This window comes from Plecotus auritus, assembly GCF_963455305.1.
Source record: "Plecotus auritus genome assembly, chromosome: 5".
Lineage (NCBI taxonomy): Eukaryota > Metazoa > Chordata > Mammalia > Chiroptera > Vespertilionidae > Plecotus > Plecotus auritus.
This window is the reverse complement of record NC_137776.1, coordinates 53,417,064-53,439,026: the sequence shown is the minus strand read 5'-3', so window position 1 is coordinate 53,439,026 and position 21,963 is coordinate 53,417,064. Positions and strand designations below refer to the sequence as shown.

Genomic DNA, 21,963 nt, shown 5'->3' with positions numbered 1-21,963 from the left:
ATGGATGGGGCAGGAATGTTCTAAGAGTGAGACTCTCATATAACAAAAGCACTCATCCTATATAATAAAAGGCTAATATGCAAATTGACTGAACGGTGGAACAACCAGTCCTATAATGTGCACTGACCACCAGGGGGCAGACACTCAACACAGGAGCTGCCACCTGGTATTCAGTGTGCTCCCACAGGAGGAGAGGAGCAGCAGTGCGGCAGCGTTAAGGATGTCCAACTGCTGGCTTAGGCCCGCTCCCTAGAGGGGAGCCTTAAGTGGGATATCCCCTGAGGGCTCCTGGACTCTGAGAGGGCACAAGCCAGGCTGAGTGACCCCCGTAAGTGCATGAATCTCATGAATGGGGCCTCTAGTTATATAATAAGAAAACATACTGAGCAAATGAGATGAAAGAGCAATACACAAAGAAAGAAAAATAAATGGCAAAAAAGCACTTGAAAACACATTCAAACCTACCAATAAAAGACAAAAGTAAAATAAGCCCTAGCCGGTGTGACTCAGTGGATAGAGTATTGGCCCATGGACTGAAGGGTCCTGGGTTTGATTCCAGTCAAGGAGACATACCTCAGTTGCAGGCTCAATCCCTGACCCTGGTTGGGGCTCATGCAGGAGGCAACCAATGGATGTCTCTCTCACATCGATGTTTCTCTCTCTGTCTCTTCACCTCACTTCCACTCACTCTATCAATGGGAAATATCCTCAGGTGAGGATTAACAACAACAAAAATAAATAAATAAATAAATAAATAAATAAATAAATAAATAAATAATAAATAAATAAATAAATAAAATGAAACACTAATTCCATTTATCAAATATCAAGTAATAAAAACAAAGAGTGTTTGATGTTAGTGAAGCAGCTGTGACCTGGGCACACCTGTACATAGCTATTGGCCATGTAAGTGGGAATATTACTTGGGGGAAGCAAACTACTTTACTCTGGGAATTTATCTTAATGAAATAATTAAAATTTTTTCCCCACAAAAACTTTTGACATGACACTATTTAAATCATTAAAGATTAGAAGCAACCTAAATCATTAATATAATGGGAAGTGGTTAAGTAAATTATGATCATGTATATATGAAGACTTAACAAAATACTTAAGTATAGTAAAAAAGAGAATTTATAATTATAGATAAAATAATTTCAATGACAAGAATCTTTATAGAGAAAATTTGAATAGAAAACATATAATGTGAATAGTGGTTACTCATGAGTAATGATATTTCTTTACTTTCTATATTTTCTATAATGTGCATATATGTTTGGAAAGATGATAATTAATAATATAAAGAGCTGTTTAATTCAAGATGGGAACTGGTAGTTTATAATTAAATATTAGGAAGAATGAAGTGGAAATATATAAAAGGAACTAATGAAGGGCTTTAGCTAGAAGATGTATTTTTAGGAGGGGAGTTGCAGAGATAAAACAACAAGTTGACTTCGGGAAAAGGGCATATGCCTGGGTTTCTTTCTAATATTCTCTTTCAAAAGATAGAACATTTAGTTTCTGATTAAAAAAAAAAAAAAAAAAACAGAAGGGAGAGAGGATTTGTAAGTCTATTCCCAGGAATGTGAGCAGTGTATGGCAAGGGAGAAGATACAAAAAAAGACTTTCTTATACACACCCATTTGGTTTCTGAATTAAAGTATACTTTGGTGGTGAGAATACCTCCAATAATTTTGCTATCTTTAGTGAGAGAGAAAATATTAGAAATACTTATCTTCTTTTTTTGCTGGTTGAAATTATCTATGATGACACCAATAAACAGGTTCAAGGTGAAGAAGGACCCAAAGATGATGAAAATAACAAAGTAAAGATACATGTATAGACTTTCTTCATACTTAGGCTGCAATTCCACCTACCAAAGGAAAACATTTTGTAAAATATCACAATACATATTGATACTAGAAGTCATTGGTACTTTTTCATGAGAATAGAAAAGAAAATTCCTAGTAATACTCAAGCAGTACTTCTTTTCTCTCCAAATCAACTACCTCTAAAAAAATTTTTCTGAAAAAATCTCTGAAAGTGGCCTTTAAGGATGTCTTCATGTAAAAAATGTGGTTATCAGGACACTTAAGGATCTATTTTTATAAGTGTAAATACAACTATCATCTTGATATTTGGACAGTGGTATGCAAAATTTGGAAAAAATTTTAAGGTACTGGATTTTAACAATTTAAAAATGAGTGAAAAAGTTTTACTTGAGTTAATATGTATACAATGTTTAGAAGCAACCATGTGTGCATACACGAATTTATTCAGCAAACAATAATTGAGTTATTCATTTAGATTTTCAGCATCATATCTTTAACATTACAACATTCACTGAATTTTTCAGATTTAGTAGATATAACTAGAATTCCATTTTATAAATCTTCAATTGATAATTTAATATCTAGATTGTGCTTATTGTAAATTAGCATTGAACTATTATCTATCACTTAGTAAAGGAGTAAAGAAGTCATTATGGATAGTTCACTCATAGGTTTATGTCCTTCTAAAGACAATAGACTTAAAAGTCAACCAAACACACAAAACAAAATAATAAGTAACCAAGTGAAATAACACAATTCTGGAGCATATTAGGATGGTACTTAATATAAAACTAAAGCCACTTAGGGGAAGTGCATATCAAGAAAGATAAAAGTGAGCTCTATCAGGTCAGTTTAAAGATTATTGGGACAGTCTATAATGATAGACTAAACAGATTGGGCTTCAGAATAAAAAATCAAGGCTTTTAGAAAACCTTAATTTTGCAAAGTTTGAGTTGAAATGAGCGTGGATATTAGTTCTTTTCTTGAGGCCGGAAAGAGGTTGTGGTAGGAGAAATCAAATAAAGTAGGTCTTTACTTTGGTGATATACACTTAAAGGTATCTGTTAGCCATAGAAGTGATAACAGCATTAGTAAAGTATGGATACTAAACTCATATAAAAGAATTAATTTGAAAGGAACTGTTATAGAAATTTAAGGTTGCCTGGACAACAACATCTCAAACTTTCATACCGTTCAATATGGGGAGTAACTATATATTTCAACCTCTTGATATTTGGACAGTAGTTGGCAATCACATATATTTTCACATTTGCTCCTGCACACCAAAATTATTACTGATTATATAATTAGTAGATAAGTGGAGAAAATAGGAAATATTTAATAGAAAGATATTTGTTAGTTATTAACTATATGAATATACTAATTTAGTTTGCTTTTCAAAATAGTTTTGATTTATCTTTGTAAGATCTTTTTTTATAAACATTGGTATACTTGAATATTAATTTGAGTCATACTTTTTTCTTTATTTTTTTTAATCATTGTAGAATCATTCCATTTGGCTGCAATACTCTGCTGATTTAATTTTAGCACCTAACAAATATTATAAAAAGACAGTGTATACAAATACTTACATTTCTGGAATCAACTGCTGCATACATTATATCCATCCATCCTTTAAATGTGGCCTATAAAAAGGGACACACATGCTTTACTTTGGCATAAAAATAATTGGGATCTAACTTGTAATAAATATTCTTACTCATGTATTTTTTCACAAAGGAACATTCTCAAAAGACTTTCAAAACAAATTTGACATGGGTTTTGGACCAACACAATATCTTAGTCTTTTCACTTCTAGAACATATAATGAACAAAATGGTCATTAGATATCAAATACTTGTGATATTTGTGATTTGAGAAATCACAAATATTTCTCAATTCTTTTAGTTAATGAAATCATACAATTTAAAGTGCTATCAAAATTTGGTAGAATACTTTAAAAAGCTTTACAAATACCACCACATTTGGCAATGTCTGTAGCAGCAAAACAATTACAATGATCTGATCATCTACTGAAATCTGTCTGTAAGGTGAACAAAGTATCCAAAAGTTTAAGATTTCTCTTTATTTGTAACACTAAAGATCATGCAGATATACAGGAGTAGGCAAAAGTAGGTTTACAGTTGTGAGTATATGAAACAGAGTTTTTCTTGTATTATTTATTAATTATTGTATTATTTATTTGTATTACAACTCTAAGCCTACTTTTGCCCACCCCTGTGTATAAAGTCAGAGTTGCAACTATCCTTTTAAGAATTTTGGAACATAACATCCAAAAATAATCCATTCTTCTCTATAATTTTTTTAGGAGAGTGAGTTAATATGGATAAGAAAGGTGAAAAAAGGTACAGTAGACACTTGGATTTCATAAATTCAAGAAGGATCCTGAGTCTAATAACTTATAGCAATTTGTTATTTGTCCCAGGAAATAAATTTTGAGCCTATGAGCCTGAGAGGATTGTTAGCTAGTAATTTTAACTAAGCTTTCAGCATCTGTATTGCAATACAATACACATATTTTCATAACACTAACACTTTTGAAGTGGTGGGTATTGTAGGAAGAAACCCACATATGGGTATGATGGCTGTGAAGATCATGGAATGACTTTTAGCTAGAAAATAGAAGTTATTTGTATATCAAAGAGGGAAATGTTGAATGTATCAATGGCTGTGGTCAATGATAGAACATGTCCATTACACACTAGGAACATAAACAGAGAAAGGTGATTCAAGGAACCACTTCAGTGAATTACTAAACAACAGAGAGGCAATTCTGTTTAAAGCTAAGTATAAAACTTAGTTTATTAAAGAGCAGAATTTATTTTATAGTTTTGTGCAGGATCATTATCTTATATTTTCAGAATTGTTTAGTATTTTAAGGAATTACTTGAATTTTTAAATTCTATTTTCTCAATTTTATGAAGCGAGACACTTTTACAAGTGTGGCCATTAGTTAACGGTTAGGCTAAATGCCCAAGGAAATATCATGTGTCTACTATAATATTTAAATAAATCATACATGCCATATTTTTTAAATCCCTATTTTAATTTATTTTAATTGCATGAGCATTCAGAATAAGTCAGCAACATCCACAAGAGAAATAAGAATTCTAACAAGAAGGTGGGAAGAATGTGTAAAAAAATAGTAGTACAGACACCTCTGAAAGAGATGCAAGAGACCAGTGTAGGGTTGTTTGCTTGTCTGGTCTTCAGGCTGAACAACTGAAATCATAACCTTGATGAAAAGAAATAGACTTCTGCCCTGAGAACTCTGTAAAATCATAAGGGGAGAACTTATACAACTTTTAAAACTTTTAAGTGGCATTTCAACAGCTTTTATCCACTGCTTTGTTGATGTGCAGCTGCAGCTAAAAGCAGCATCATGTGAAAATATTTAAAGGGCCGCCATCTTTTGCATTTTCATAAATTATATTTTTATTTTGTATGAATCAGTCTTAGAGACCCAGGAGTGGAAACATTACTATTAAGATAAAATAGACTTAAGTAATAGTATTGAAAGGTCATTTGAAGTGTAGCAACAGCTGCCTTTCTGTATCCAGGCATTATCCGGTATTATTTCCATTTCATTGTGAGTATCTGATCCTAAAACCGAAATATCATTCCCCAACCTTCAATCCAAATGATACAACTCAGTAGCAGTTAATGCCACCAGAGTCAGTCTAATCAGGTGTATTGAGTCTGTGCGCTTTCGTGTGTGTGTGTGTGTGTGTGTGTGTGTAGGGGGGTGGGGAGGTGATCCCTCAATGAAACAAGCTTTTCAATTGCAATAGAAAAAATAATAAACTTATTGATATATTATTCAACTTTTTCACTTGGGAAGAGAAAGCAATATGAGAAGAAAGAGAAAAAGACCTTTGGAATGAACTGAAATACCTGGCCACTATCAACTATGTCTGTATTGCTTAAATATAGAGTTTCCACCCACTTGGGCTCATAAACTGGTACTAATAAAACAAAATTAGAAAAAATAAATGTTATAAACTTTCTTCTTTAGTAGCTAAATAATGGATATATGTAATTACTTTGTTATTATTCTAAACAATAAACAAATTTCAGAGAAAAAGAGTGTTCACTTACAACTTGAAGCAAAGAGAGATACCCAAATCCCACATTATCAAAGTTTACTTTCACATTTTTCCATCTTGCAGTTTCATTTCTTTCTATTAGCTTTTGGCAGTCAGAATGATTGTTCACTTCGCTGATATCAAATATTTCACCAGTTGTGGTGTTGATACAGTGGTAGAATTTGCCGGCAAACAAATTTACACCCATGATGCTGAAAATTAGCCAGAATATAAGACAAACCAGAAGAACATTCATGATGGATGGAATTGCTCCTAAAAGGGCATTCACAACCACCTAATACACAAATGGAAAAAAAAGAAAAGTCAGAATTCTTGTTGTTTAAAAAAATAAGACACCCCCCTACCAGTCTTTAATTTTTCACTATTGAGTCTATACTGGAAAAGTAAAATAAAACAATCTTACAATAAAATCTATTATTTCTTAAGCAATACATTTACGGAAACAAATATAGATAATATGACAAAGAAAAAGTTTAAAAATAGAGAAGGGGAAGTACTCAAAAGTTAAAGGAAAAGCAAAATTAGAGGATTTGCTGCCAGACGAAGTCAGAATATGTGCCGTTTATTAGGAAAAAAAAAGAGAAGTAGGGAATCCTAATACAGACTAACTCATTTTTAAAAAAGGCAATATATCAAAAAACAAAACTAAAATATTTGGATGAATCGATGAATATACTCTAATTAATTAAAAATTAAGATATATAAGTATAAAAATATTAAATACCTAACATAATTTTGTCCTTAATTATTCATGCATTGCTATGACTAATAATTTTTGCAGAAGAAGCAAGACACTTTAGCATTATGTATTTCATTAGATCATCACATCTTTATTTCAAGCTCCAGTCATGTCAGTTGTTTCATTTACTGAGTTTAATTCAATAAACTTATTTTAAATGAAACACAATAGAAATCGGTTTCTTAGGAAAATAAGAAAAAAAGGGATGCCATATACAGTTCCCAAATCTGATGTGATTACATCAGGTTCTGTGCTAATTATCTACGCTTTCCTACTGAAACATGTTTTCTCCCCTTGTCTTTATTTCTTTATCATAAATTCAAAATCTGAGTTTTCATATTTGGCAGCATTGTAGAAGTGACTGTCCTTGCTTTCTCCTCCGCAGTTCCCATTGGAACTGTATATGAGTAGCTAAGAGGGAAAATAAAGCAGCCCCTAAAATGCTCCTCAGTGGCAGATGGCACCTCAGACTTGAACATGAATAGCTAAGTTAATTCTACCTATGAATATCAACTATTCTTATCAACCTGATCCAAAGCAAACAACAGGCTTCTAAATATCCTCTATCTGCCATATGATGTCAGCATATTTTTAGAACAAAGTTTCTGAAAAAACATAGTGAATTCCAGATGCTTCTGAACCCTGCTATTTAGTTATTTATTAAAGTCTGTAAATAACTGTGGGCCTTCTGGGGTTACAAAATAGTGTAATAAGTGGGCCAAAGGATACGATAAAACCACAAATGACAAAGGTGGAAACATGAGCATGAAAAAGTAAATCAGTTCAGTTATCCATATGATGTCATATATGCAGCCTACTCTCATTGACACATGGCACCTTGCCTTATCTCATTTGGCTCTCCGCATTAATATAATTCATTGAAAAATATTTATTTTATACTTCATTTTAAATATGGATACACATAGATTTCTCTTGGATTCAAAATTTGAAAGCTGAAGTCAAGTTATTATTTATTTGCCTCTTTTTTCTAAATATTTTGCCTACCATCCAGATAAAAAAGCTATTTCTATTGTGTACACAGGAGAGTACATGTTAAAATGTGTATTTTTACCAACAGCCAATTTAGAGCATGACCAGAGCACTGTTTACCTATACCTATTTCTTTCCATATCAATCTATAGGTGTCATACTTCTTCAAAACCGTTATCACCTCTGTCACTTCTTTTCCATTTTCACCTCCATCATCCTAGTTCTGGCCTCTAAGAGCTTATACTTGGACTATCGTTAGAGCCTTCTAATTTCTCCTTCTTTTGATCTATGTAAGATGAATTAATATTCTCCAAGACTCACTTTAAAATTATTTAATGGCTTCCCACTCATTATCAAAAATTTCCCTACCTTGATATTAAAAATAATCTACAATCTACATTTCTAGTTTTAAATTCGCTAGCCACCTACTCTTCATGGCAATCCAACTAATATAATTACCCTAGAATTGAGTTGCCATTTCTTGTCCAAAATCCTCTTTACTTAAATACTCTTTCTTCTCCCAAGCTTTATTTCAAGCAGCACCTTTTTAAAAAATGGAACCTAACTTTACCCCCTCAGTTTAGATTCCAAAATAAAGGTGAAAGTTTCTTCTTTTGACTTCAAGAATTAGAATCCCAGTGCTGGTCAGGGCCATAGAAATAATTTAGTATTGTGTTCTCATTTGGTAAATGAGAAGAATGAGGCTAAGGTAGGTCAAGTTCAGAAAGGAGACTAGAAGAAGTACCATCTAGTGCTCTTTGCACTCAACTTTACTAACTCTCCTTAGAGTTCTTGCACTTATCTGGTACTCATATTGCTCTTCATTAGAGTTAATTAAATTCTAATAACCCTCAATGATGATATGCTTTTTATTTTTTAAAATTTAAGATGGAAAAATATATTTGTGAATTCTCCAAGGCCTTGAGTGCCATGAAAATAGGAATATAACAGAGTGCTTTGAATAAAGGAATACAAAAATGGTTCATTGAATGAATGAATGAAATTTAGCTTAGCATTTATTGATCAAAGCATAATTGTTAAATGCTCATTGTGGATATAGAATGAGAATAAAGAGCTGGGCGCAACAAAAAATTGGGGGTTAGTTAATATGTCTGAGAGATTTACTTTGAAAAAGGGGACTGGTTTGGCATTAAAATTAACCCAATGGAATTTACGGTACAAGTGTTCTGCAGCAGTGCCTTTCAGACATGATTACAATATTGGCATACATTTGGCCCAGAGAAAAGGTTTATTTTTATGAAGGTAAAATAACTATCTGTAAGAAGATATTCCACTAGTATTAGGGGATTTACTATACAAAGGTCCATTCATATTAAAAATTTTATTAAATTAGGCGATAAAGGAGCAGGGAGGGACTGTCTTTTCCCAAGAGCCTCTACTAGACAGTTCTTGGTTCAGCACAGAAGGGGGTGTATTAACTCTTTTCAGCCTCCGGGGAACTGCAGTAATTGGTTCCCATTTGGTAAAGGCGCTAGGCAGCACTAGCCTGAATAAATTGGAAAGACATGATTGAGGTTTCAGGCTGTGTAAAATGATATCTAAGAAAGGAATTATTTTAATGAATTAACGTTAGAGGTTGCTTCTTTTCACAAATGTTTTGTAAAACCTCATCAAATACAATTTCACTATTCTGGCACAACCCATTCTTATAAAAACTCTATTTTTGGTTCCCTATCTGCAGTTTTGATTAAATCAATATGAAATGAGGAATTGACAATTAAATATACAAATTAATTTGAGGAATTTTGATACATGCAGAAATGTCCTCTTATCTGAACGAGTTGCCTTTGAACTTGAAATCAATACTACTCATGGATTCTAATGTTTCTCTAATCCAAATACAAAATAACTATGTGAATAAAAAATAAAAGTAGGTAAAGTAGAAATCATATTATTAAGTATGAAGAAGAGTCAGATAATATTTTTAAAATCTAATGACTATATTTGTTGTGGAATTTAATTGAGGTAATTATTTTTGAAAGATATGATACATCAATTATCCATGCAAATATTCCAACCTTTTTCTGCCTCAAAAATAAAAACTCTCCTTCTTGTACATTATTTCTAAACTTTAGGAATACATAAAATGTAGATTTATTTTCATTTATGTTTTTACTGTGATGTCTTCTAAGATCCTAAGCAGTTAGTTGTATCTTAGAAGATATCAAAGTGATTTATTCTAAGAGTGAGTTCATGAATTAAATTTCATTTAATTAATACATCTAAATTTAATGAATATTTAATTTAAATTTATTAATTTAAACATCTTATCTTAATACACAGGCTAAGATGTTTTTGTTTTATTTCTAGGTGGGTGTGTTAGTCTACATAATTCAAAAAAGTCCTTGTATGTTAAGTTTCATTTAAAATATAAACCACATGTGCTTACTCAACTCTTTCATAATGTATTTTTGCCTTTTTACATTTTTAAAGTAACCCTCTAAACTTACACTTAATAAAAAAGTGAGGATGGTCCCACAGTCAATACCAACCTTAAGAAACCAGAAATATTGTACCCTCACATCTGCTCATGTAAGTCAACAAGGCAAGGAATCAACTCTGGCAATTTTCAGAACCCAGACCAATGCAAAAAAAATGCCAAGGGTGTTATATCTCCAAGAGCATCATGAACTCGACAAGTTAAAATATTCACCCAATCCTTTTAAACCAAGGTCCCCCACCATCACCAATCAGTCAATCTCCCCATCAATAGATAGCTCAATATACACATAACTAAACTATATTCAATGAAACTTAATAAAAATATCAACAATTGGGGTTCAAATCCACAGAGGGTAAATAAATACTCAAAGCTACTGTTCTCAAAAGAAAATTCAAGACAGTTGAAAATTGGGAATTAGAATGTAAATACTATATTTTCCCTACTGTGGTACCCTTCCCAATCCCTCCCTCATCCCACTACACAAAGTCACAGTGAAAGGATGAAAGGTAGCAAAAGGGGTAATACAGTACCCATAATAAAGGGCTGAGGGGAGGAACCAGCGCTCCACCCCATCCAAGTTGGAGCAAGATTATCCTATATAAAATAGAAATATATAGTTTGTTATTAGTTAGAAATCTGATATGACAGAACATTTGGTGTTACTTTTTTTATGATGCTCTCTGTCTGTTTCCCTATCAATCAAGACTTGAGCTATTTGAAAAGGTCTTTACCATTTCCTAGATTAGGAAATTAAAAACACAAATTTAAGTACAAATTTTATTTTACTCTAGATAGTTACGACATCAATTCACTCAGTTCAATTTTACAAGTTGAAAAATTTGGACTGGAAATTTGAAATACAATAAATGTTGAAAAGCTCTCAGCCAGAATGTGCATAAAACATGCAAAACATAAAGTGCAACGTGATGATAATTTGTTTATTACTTTCTAACTTCCTATCAAGCATTGTGCAACATGCTTTACTTGGTAATGTCGCATAAAAGCACATGCTTTGAAAATGTGACAAGACAACAAAAAGAAAATGAATGGCTGATTTACGCTTTTACACAGCTATTGTGATTTGATGCTGCTAGGAAAAAGAATAAAATGAGAGTTTCTACGTATATTCAAATCTCACTTCCCAATTATAATTATCATTATTATCTCCATCCTCACCATCATCCATGATTACATTTTATAAAAAGTCAAAAGATCCAAACACTTAGAAACACAAAAAAACCCAGAATCTGTAATCAGATTATTTTGTCTCTACAATGCCAAATACACACTGAAATGATCAGCCATTTTAAGGTTGTGTGTATGCTGTCATTATGAGGCAAGGAACCATATTCATAAATCTGTTAATTTAAACGATTAGTTCATCTTCTATCAGTATTTATAAGGAGTTTATGCTTTTGAAACTCCAAGATTCAAAAACGAATCTCTCCTTATATTATAAAAAGCCTCATTGATCAAAAACTATAGGTAAGGTTATTCCTGTAAAAATTGCAGGTAGACGCACAAGACCAACATTGTTACAAAAATAACATGTTAAATACGGGAGTATCTGGCCATTCGATTCATGGTCAATTTCCATTTGATTCATGGTCCCTTCTTATCTGGGAGGGATGCATTCCAAGACCCCTAGTGGATGCCTGAAACTATGGATAGTACCAAAACTTATATACACTGTTTTTTCCTATACATACAAACCTAGAATAAAGATTAAATTACAAATTAGGCACAATAGGATATTAACAACAATAACTAATAATAAAGTAGAACAATTATAACAACATACTATAATAAAAGTTATGTGAATGTGGTCTCTCTCCTCAAAATATCTTACTGTACTGTACTGCCCTTTTCACTGAAAGGAAACATGCCCTGTAAGGCATCACTACTCTTGAGTTTCGGGGCCATATTAAGCAAAATAAGGGTTAGTTGAATACAAGCACTGTGATACTGTGACAGTCAGTCTGATACCCAAGAAGGCTACTAAGTGACTATCTCACTATTCAAAGAGATGAGTCATGTCTTGGGTGGGACATAGCTGGAGGTGTGTGCCTTCTCACAATGGCACACAATTAAAAATGTATGAGTTGTTTATTTCTGGAATTTTTCATTTAATATTTTCAGACCATGGATAACTGAAATCATGGAGTGAAACCTCGAATAAAAGGGAACTGCTATACTTTGATTCAGGTGACAAGTTTTCAAGTAGAATGTATTAAAGTAATATTTTTCTCCAGAACTGACACTGGCAGGATAAAACAATAGAAAGTGACATTTAATTGGAAAATAAACTTAATTTTCACATACCCTGGAGAGAATTGACTTTAATGTTTTGGTAAAAACATAAGAATCTCTGTGAGAAATAAAATAAGACTATATTATATTGTGTTAAATTGTTTCTAACGAGGGAATTATTTATACATGTTAGGGAAACTGAAGACAAGTCTTATGTTCTTAAAAAGTGACATTTAAAATAAGTTTTATTTTAGAAGAACATATTATAAGGCTATCAACAACCTAGAAAATGCAAATGGAAATAGACAAGTCTGCTTAGATTCTACAAACATAACTAAATCTTAGTCAATAAAAGAGCAATATTTTTCTATTTAAATCATACTTAATTAAAAATCTTTGTTCTGGTTAAGAAATTTGATTTTTTAATAAATAACTACTTTCTATGCTATATATCTTATATATAAATGCTTCATGCTTTTAAAAAAAGGTTTGGAAAATTAACAAGTAAATAACAGCAAAATTTCTAATCTGTTGTGAACCATAGGGAATGGTTTAGTATTTCCTTAGAGGAAGTAATATAAAGTTTTGTGTAATTCTGATAAATGATATTTAAGTTATGGTTAATTTATAAGTCATCTATGTACTGAGTCAAAATTACATTTTCTGTTCATTATGCTGTAAATGTTTTACCACATTGTCATGAAAAATTGTGTGGATTTATATGTAAAATCTTTAAGTTACTATTACTATTTGTAAAAACTAAGAAGATTAATGCAATTATAAATTGAGGCTATATTAAACATAACTTTTTAATAAAGTTTAAAATTTAGTCAATATTTAATATCTACCATAGAATATATTACAATAATGCAAGCTTTGGCATTATACAGACAAAACTCTGTCAATTTTTTATTTTTTCCTTTATGTTTATTCTTAGGCACATGTGTGATTCATATTATTTTCAATAAAACTCATAAAGTACAGTTTAGATCATCACAATGAGAAGCACATGATGTCAAATTCACTTTAGTTGATTATTATCATATCATTACACACAGTACTTTTAATAGTGCATTTGCATTTTTGTATACAGGTTTGTAAGGAAACTCCCAAGATAGATTAGGAAATAAAGTCATTTTAATAAGCACAGCAGATAAATGATATTGTATCATTTCAAGGGTGGCCTAATTTCTCTTGCATATCACCTAGAAGTAAATATGCAACAGATAAAAAGATAAAGTAGCAATTTTGCAAGGATTTGCCATTCCTTTGCATGCATGGTTGTTTTTTCCTTTCTAAAATTCAATATAATTTAATTTTGGCTATAGGCAGTACTTCTGGTTCTTTCAGTTTCCTTACCCTCATCCCTTCAAATCGTGATAAAGCTCTTAGGGGTCTCAAAGCTCTTAGTGTCCTGAGAGATTTGATGGCACCAAGTTCGGAGTAACCCAAGGCATTCGCTGTTAAACTGACCAATGAAACCTGCACCAATAAACAAACAAACACAAACAAAGGTAACTGTTATTCAATTTTTAGTTACTATGTCATTCAACAAATATGATCTTGCTTGTAATTACTCAGAAGATAAATGGTTGCATATTTTCAGTAAACCTTTAAAAATTTTAAGGAAATATTTTCAGTTTAATGAAAAAAAAGTAGCTTTTAAGATGTTAATTAAAAGCTAGTTCAATAAAAATACCTCAAATGTCATGTAATTTATTAATTGTTCAATTAATTTGTTAGTAGACCAATTAGTTTTAAAAAACTAAATAAAAATTAATTTAACAAAGAAAGACATCTAAGTGTAAGAAAATGTTACTGGCTATCCTTCCTTTATTTTATTAAGTCACTGCTGAATATAGGGTTTTGCCTATGGCTAAATAAAATACAAAAACTGCTATTGTATCAGAAAAAGCAAGAAATCTCTATCCTGCATTCATATGTTCACCTAACTATAATTGATACGCTCCTAAATTAAGGTACTAAATCACATTGATTTTGCAGTTTATTTTTGGAAGGGGATGCTTTGTCTTGCTAATACGTTGTGTTTTCACTTGTTTAAAGTTCATTCTTATGTAAGTAAATATAACTTAAAATGTTATTTCACTATGAAACTTTCAGTTTTTTTCTATACTAATTTACAGTTTCTGCTATAGTACCTGGTCCAAAATGGCCAATCAATATTTATCAAATAAATAAATAAATTTATATAGAAAGACTAAGAAAAAAAATGTTAGGTGTCTAATTCTCTAAATAAAGAGTTTACCAAAACTCCATGTCCAAACAGAGTTTTCATTCATTTGAAATTGGACAGTTCCAAATACACTGGACACTGTTTTTGTAAAATTTTCTATTTTTAAGTGAATTAAGTTGCCTTATGTTTATTATAATTTTATATTACTTTAGATTTACTATAATTCCTTTTGTTTTGTTTTTTTTAGAGTGATTTGCTAATCCTTATGAAATAATGAAAATAGAACATTGGAAAATAAAGTATTATTATTGCAAAACTACAAAATGCTCTATAGAATTATTTTCCTAAAATATATCATAAATGATGATTAAAACCCAACTTGTAATAATTGTGAGTTGAAATATAACTTCTAATGTTTGAAACCTCAATATTAGAAACTATTTCTCTCTATGATATGATGAAGCAATTCTTTTGGGGTTTTCTCTCAATTTACTAATTTCATAGTAACATTATTAAGCTTTTCAAATAGCTCTGGCTTAGCCTTTGTTTAGAATTAAGAAGATATAATATATGCAGGACTCTTAGCCTAGAAATGCTTTCCACAAGAAGCCTGCATCTTTCTGCTGGATTATCTTTTTGGGATAAAACTGTTACCTAAGAAATCTGTGATATTTTAGATACACTTTTCTAAAGCTGAAATTATGCCAAATTGATAATATGAAACATGATGTTTAATTTTAACAAATTTTAATTTTAATTTTTTGGACAGTAATTTCTTTTAGGGCAAATGAAATATTATTAATCACTAGAGGCCCAGTGCACGAAATCCATGCACGGGGGTGTGTGTCCCTCAGCCCAGCCTGCACCTTCTCCAATCTGGGACCCCTCGAGGGATGTCCGATTGCCCGATTAAGCCCGATCTCGGTGGGATCAGGCCTAAACGGGCAGTCGGACATTCCTCTCACAATCCAGGACTGCTGGCTCCCAACTGCTCGCCTGCCTGCCTTCCTGATTGCCCCTAACCGCTACTGCCTGCCAGCCTGATCACCCCCTAACCACTCCCCTGCCAGCCTGATTGATGCCTAACTGCTCCCCTGCCAGCCTGTTTTCCCCTAACTGTCCTCCCCTGCAGGCCTGGTCACCCCTAACTGCCCTCTTTTGCAGGCCTTGTCCCCCCCAACTGCTCTCCCCTGAAGGCCTGGGTCCCCCCCAACTGCCCTCCCCTGCAGGCCTGGTCACCCCTAACTGCCCTCCCCTGCAGGCCTGGGTCCCTCCCAACTGCCTCTCCATGCAGGCCTGGTTGCCCCCAACTTCCCTCTTCTGCCGGCTTGGTCACCCCTAACTGCCCTCCCCTGCAGGCTTGATTGCCCCCAACTGCCCTCCCTTGCAGGCCTGGTCCCTCCCAACTGCCCTCCCCTGATGGCCATCTTGTGGTGGCCATCTTGTGTCCACATGGGGGCAGGATCTTTGACCACATGGGGGCAGCCATCTTGTGTGTTGGAGTGATGGTCAATCTGCATATTCCTCTTTTATTAGATAGGAGAGAGGCCTGGTGCATGAGTGGGGGCCAGCTGGTTTGCCCTGAAGGGTGTCCTGGATCCAGGGTGTCCTGGATCAAAGTACCGCAGCCTGGGCGAGGGGCCTGTGGTGGTTTGCAGGCTGGCCACGCCCCCTGGCGACCCAAGCGGAGGCCCTGGTATCTGGGGTTTATATATCTTCTACAATTGAAACTTTGTAGCCTGGAGCAGAGCCAAACCTTCTGCTTGCTCAGTGGCAGCAGCCATTTCTGTTGGGATTTATGTATCTTCTATAATTGAAACTTTGTAGCCTTAAGCGGAGGCCTGTGCAGGCCAGGGTATGCGGAAAGCTTGGCTTCCTCCATCGCCGGGGGCAACCCTAGCCTCCTGCTCTTTCCAGCTCCGTGGCTGCCACCATTTCTGTTTGGGTTTATGTATCTTCTATCATTGAAACTTTGTAGCCTTGAGTGGAGGCTTAGGCTGGCAAGGGCAGGCGGAAAGCTTGGCTTCCTCCATTGCCAGGGAAACCCAAGCCTCCCTCCTGCTCTCTGTGGCGGTAGCCATCTTGGTTGGTTTTATTTGCATATTCGCTCCTGATTGGCGGGTGAGCGTGGCTTGTGGGTGTAGCAGAGTGATGGTTAATTTGCATATTACTCTTTTATTAGATAGGACTAGTGGCCTGGTGCACAAAATTTGTACACATTAAAAAGGAATTAATTAGAGAAAATATTTTAATATTGCTATTTTGTTCCATCTCTCCATGCCAGTCTCTTCCAGTCTCTGTCTCTCTTTGTTTTTCTCAGCAGTCCTCCAGGCCTCCCTGCCTCCCTCTCTCCCTTTCCTGGATGGGAGGGGCAGGGCCAGTGGGGGCACCTCCATTCTCTGCTCGCCCTGGGGCCTCATTCTGAGAGAGGCTCTGAGAGCGAGCTGGGAGGGAGGGAAAGAAAGGGAGAAAAGGCTGTGAGCTGGTGGGCACTGTGTGTGTCTGTGTGTGTGTGCAGTTGTGAGTGAGTGTGACTGCAGGCCCCACCTCATCCGGCCCCGACCCCGCTGCCACAAGTCCCCACCCACCAGAGCCTGCTGAGTGTGCAGCCTAGGCGTTAGGTCAAGCCTTCGGTCGTTGTAGATGTTACAGACCCTGGCTCTTTATATATATAGATTAGGTGTAGAAATCTGTGAAGGTCTGGTACATTACTAGTTTGTAGTCTATGGCAGTGGTCGGCAAACTCATTAGTCAACAGAGCCAAATATCAACAGTACAATGATTGAAATTTCTTTTGAGAGCCAAATTTTTTAAACTTAAATTTCTTCTAATGCCACTTCTTCAAAATAGACTCGCCCAGGCTGTGGTACTTTGTGGAAGAGCCACACTCAAGGGGCCAAAGAGCCGCATGTGGCTCGCGAGCCGCAGCTTGCCGACCACTGGTCTAGGGGAATTCTCATCACTGCATGAAATAGATTTTCCCTATACTCTGTACCTTACCTCCTATAATGAAGTTATAAGCCATATAATATATGAACCTACCCTTTAAAAACTTTGAGCAGATCAAAGAGAATTTAAAAAATTGACAGGAGCACCCACCATCATGACTATTTAAAGAGAGCCTTTAAGACTATATGCACTAATATCATCCTTTACAGAGTTAGGAGCCAAGTACATTTCTCACTGGCATACAACCAAATAGAAGTGGGGCCAGTATGCAAGCCCAACTGCCTGATTCACAACGTAAGAAATTTAAACAACATGCCCAGTTTTACCACTGTCCCTACAAAGTGCTGTTTTTTATATTCAGCTTTTTCCTAGATAATCACCATAAATCCCATCCTTCCAATGCTAAATCATTACTAAATTAGCTTATTCTTACAAAAACAACAGTTACATTCAATGACTTATTTTAGGGACTATTATATAGCACATCCCATCAACACAACATAGTGGTCAGAGACTCACTATTTTAGAATTAGCATATACATAAGACAAACTACCTTAAATGGCAGACAAAGATATGGAGAATACCTACATCAACAATTAAGAAGTCCAGCCAACACCAGGCATTGGTGAAATATGTTTGATAGCCATAAGCCACCCATTTTAGAAGCATTTCCAGAATGAAGATGTAAGTGAAAACCTTATCAGCATATTCCAACATTGTCTTAATTGTCTTTCGCTGATCAATATATATATCTTCAAATGCCTATAAGAAAAAGTTATACATTTTAGATTTCTAAAACCATTGTACTCTATAAGCTATTTTTTCGGATCTTATATATATGTATATACATATCTATACTTATAATAGGATAATATGCCAATTGGTCAGGATGCCGTCACATAATGACTGATCAGCAGGCTGCATCCCCACCCCCTTTGCTGGCCCGGAGACATGAGGCTCGCATCCTCGATCCCAGTAATGGGCCCCAGGATGTGAGGCTTGCATCTCCACCCCTGGTGCCATCCTGGGGACATGAGGCTCGAGTCCCCAACCCCAGCAACAGGCCCGGGGGCGTGAGGCTCGCGTCCCCGTCCCCTCTAATTAATTCCCTTTTAATGTGCATGAATTTTGTGCACCGGGCCACTAGTATATATACGATGTTTAATTGGAATAGGAGGACAGAGGAAGAATAGCTATTGTTTTTTTTCTTTTAATATCTTTTAATGAATCAAGGGAAAAGTTATTGTCTCTCTTTATACTATAGCTGAAAGAAAAAAAGTAAATTTTTATGAATTAATTTGACCTAATAGAAAATAGTTCTTGATGTCATATCCTGATAGTACTACCCCAGCTTGAAGTTATTTATTCCTTTTGTTTGATTTCTTTTGCTTCCCTTTGTTGGCTTTTTGCCATTGAAAGGAGGTTGAAGAAATAAAAAGTAAAGCTTATATTTTACGTAAAGTAGAATTGTAACTGATAATCACATTATCCAATTTTACTTCATGGTTTGGTTCATTTGTCCCTTCCCCCCTTCATTTTGTTTATAGTTTATATTTCTCAGCAGAGACAAAGTCTATGATACATTTCTAGTCTACATTACTTCTCATTTAGATAAAATTACTTCTTATTGAGACCACAATATATTCTTCTAATATTTCACATATAAGTCTCACATTTATTTTAATGGTAAAATATTATTTCTTGTCTTAGTAGCATACAGAGAAATTCATTTTATCAAAGAAATATTTAGAAAATATAGGCTTATATTCTAATTATAAACTTAAGTGAAAGAAACGTTAAGATCCATCCATCTATCTACCTATTTATCTGTCATCTATCATCTATCTAATGGCTTAAGTATTCCATTTGTGTTAGTGTTTTTCTGAAATGCTATCTATATGTTACAGTTTATATATTTGTAATTTATTTTTATACAAATGTAAATTGATTCTGATGTAAAGGAAATCTTCATATAAAGAGAAACCAATCCTTAAATGAATCGCTTAGGCACACTGACCAATATTTGTTACCAATATTCATTGTTTCCTGAATAGCATAAGAATAGTTACACAATTCAAAAGGGTCAGAGAAGTGGTTCCTAAGGACTTACTGATTGTTCATAAAGAGATAATAATAATATCATTCAGAAAAACAATTCACCAAGATTTAGAAGTTATAAATTCCCAATCACAGGATTATCATTAACTTCACTGCAGCTGCCATGCTTACTTTCTTGTTAAAATATAAGTAATTAAATATTCATATTATTTGGTTATAATAAATAAACTGGAGGGAGAAATTTTTGGGGTTACTGAATAAGCAAAAATTAAATAACTTATTAGAAATATATATGTATATATACATATATACATATACGTATATAGTAAAAGTAAATTCAGAAATAAATAGTTATACATTAAGTCTATAGTCTGGAAGATAAGAAATGGGGGTAATTACAAATGCCTTGGAAACGGGTTCAAGGGTAGGATGGTCGATATAGAAATGTATTTGTTTCAGGAAGAAGTCAGAAACAGAGATAGTAGTTAGGGATTAATTAAATGGCTGATGTTGTGGAAATGAAAATGGATGTACTATGAAGGTTGAGGGGGAAACATACATTTACTAAAACAATGCAACAGAAAGGGTTAATAAGTCATCAGTATTAGATTATTCTAAAACTTAGTATTATACCACTTTTGCTCAATATTCACTCACCAGAGCACCACTACTAAGGAGAATCATGAAAACAATGAAGGTTTCAAACCAGTTATGTTCAACTATTCGGAAACATGTTCTTCTCAGGTTCCACCATTGTTTTCCTCTCCCTTCTTCCACACTGACTTGACAACATTTGAATCTTTGTACACAGCCTGCAAGTATAATGTTCAAATAGATAAAATAATTCTGCTGCTTCCATAATAACTTCTGCCATGTCCCAGATCTATCTTTTCTTCCCTATTGCCAGTTCTACCTTGCTAGGATAACTCTCTAAGCCTGAGTAGTAAGAGCACATTTATAGCTGAAGTTGTAAAACCATTCAGGCTCTTTAAATGGTTCCCTGGCTAAGAATACCTGCTTTTTCTGACTCAACTGTTATTCTCCAAGAAAGAACTTTGTAAAGTGAAAATCAATGTCAAGGAGCTTTGCCTTTTCCTCTGTCATCCCATTGCGCTCTTTTAAAGTCTCTAGCAGGAGTGGGGAACATTATTTTTCTGCCAATGGCCATTTGGATATTTATAACATCATTCCAAGGCCATACAAAATTATCAACTTAAAAATTAGCCTGCTATATTTGGTCAAATATTTAATTGACTCGCCCTTAATGCCTTGGCAGGGCCAAACCAAAATATTTGGTGGGTCTTATAGGGCCCGAGTGTCTTATAGGGCCCACTCCTACTAGAAAAGGACTTCAAAATGCAAATTAATAATAAACAGAAATCTTCTCTTTTAAAGATGATATAGAGTAATAACCTACATCTCTCCCAACAATGCTGGGTTTGTTACTGTTTAGGTTTTCTTGTGGTGCTCCTAGAAGAGTTTACATAATTTTCAAAATTAATTTCATTCACTAAAATGTGATTTGCATGGCCCTGACTTATTTGTCATTTTTTTCCTTACACTGCTTCCACTCACTCTAACATAAGAATTAAATCATCAGGAAACTGTAAATGACTTTGTAAGCACCAGGGAGGACACACACACACACACACACACACACACACACACACACACAAAAGGAAGGAAGGAAGGAAGGAAGGAAGGAAGGAAGGAAGGAAGGAAGGAAGGAAGGAAGGAAGGAAGAAGGGAGGGAGGGAGGGAGGGAAGGAGGGAGGGAAGGAAGGAAGGAAGGAAGGGGAGGAAAAAGGAAGGAAGGGGAGAAGGAAGGGGAAAGAAAAGATGGACCTTACTCCCAATAATATTACATCCTGGTTTTCAAGAAAAGATATAAACACAGGAACCCTGCCTCAAGTGGAAAAAAGAAGTCAGGTATGCTGAAAAAAAGGGGGAAAAGAAAAGAAAGGGAAGGAAGGGAGAGAGGGATTGAGGGGGAGAGAAAAAAAAAGACAGAGAAGAGACATATTACAGTTCAAAAGAGAGAAGAGCTCTCATAAAAGAATATATGACTAGTTATCAGGAGAATTAAACGGATATATTGATTACAGCTACTGAGCTCTTTTCCACTATGGTTAGATGAAGGTAGTTTGAGAAGGACTTTGAGTGATGTGTATAATTTATATAGGAATTAGAGGGAGATATTAGATATCAGGCCTTTGAAGAAGGGATCACTAACTAGAGAATATTCAAATAGATTCATCTCTTCAAAGCTCAAATTCTTCAGAAAATTTGACTATGGGAATTATTACTCATAGGGAAAACAAAGTTGCCAACTTGTGAAATCGTTTTATTTTAAAAATGA

General features: G+C 34.3%; 1 protein-coding gene across 4 annotated transcripts in view; it reads right to left on the bottom strand.

The window, feature by feature from the left end:
• The window catches only part of LOC308247756 (sodium channel protein type 1 subunit alpha), a 129,861-nt gene that overhangs the window by 8,866 nt on the left and 99,032 nt on the right, over nt 1-21,963 (bottom strand). For all 4 annotated transcript variants that reach the window (XM_080667270.1, XM_080667271.1, XM_080667269.1 and 1 more), the window contains 6 exons: nt 20,262-20,416; nt 18,135-18,308; nt 13,762-13,884; nt 5,952-6,233; nt 3,425-3,478; nt 1,736-1,873 (listed from right to left, as the gene is read on the bottom strand). In XM_080667270.1, the coding sequence (XP_080523396.1) occupies nt 1,736-1,873; nt 3,425-3,478; nt 5,952-6,233; nt 13,762-13,884; nt 18,135-18,308; nt 20,262-20,416 (926 nt within the window). The remainder of the gene's footprint in view (nt 1-1,735; nt 1,874-3,424; nt 3,479-5,951; nt 6,234-13,761; nt 13,885-18,134; nt 18,309-20,261; nt 20,417-21,963) is intronic.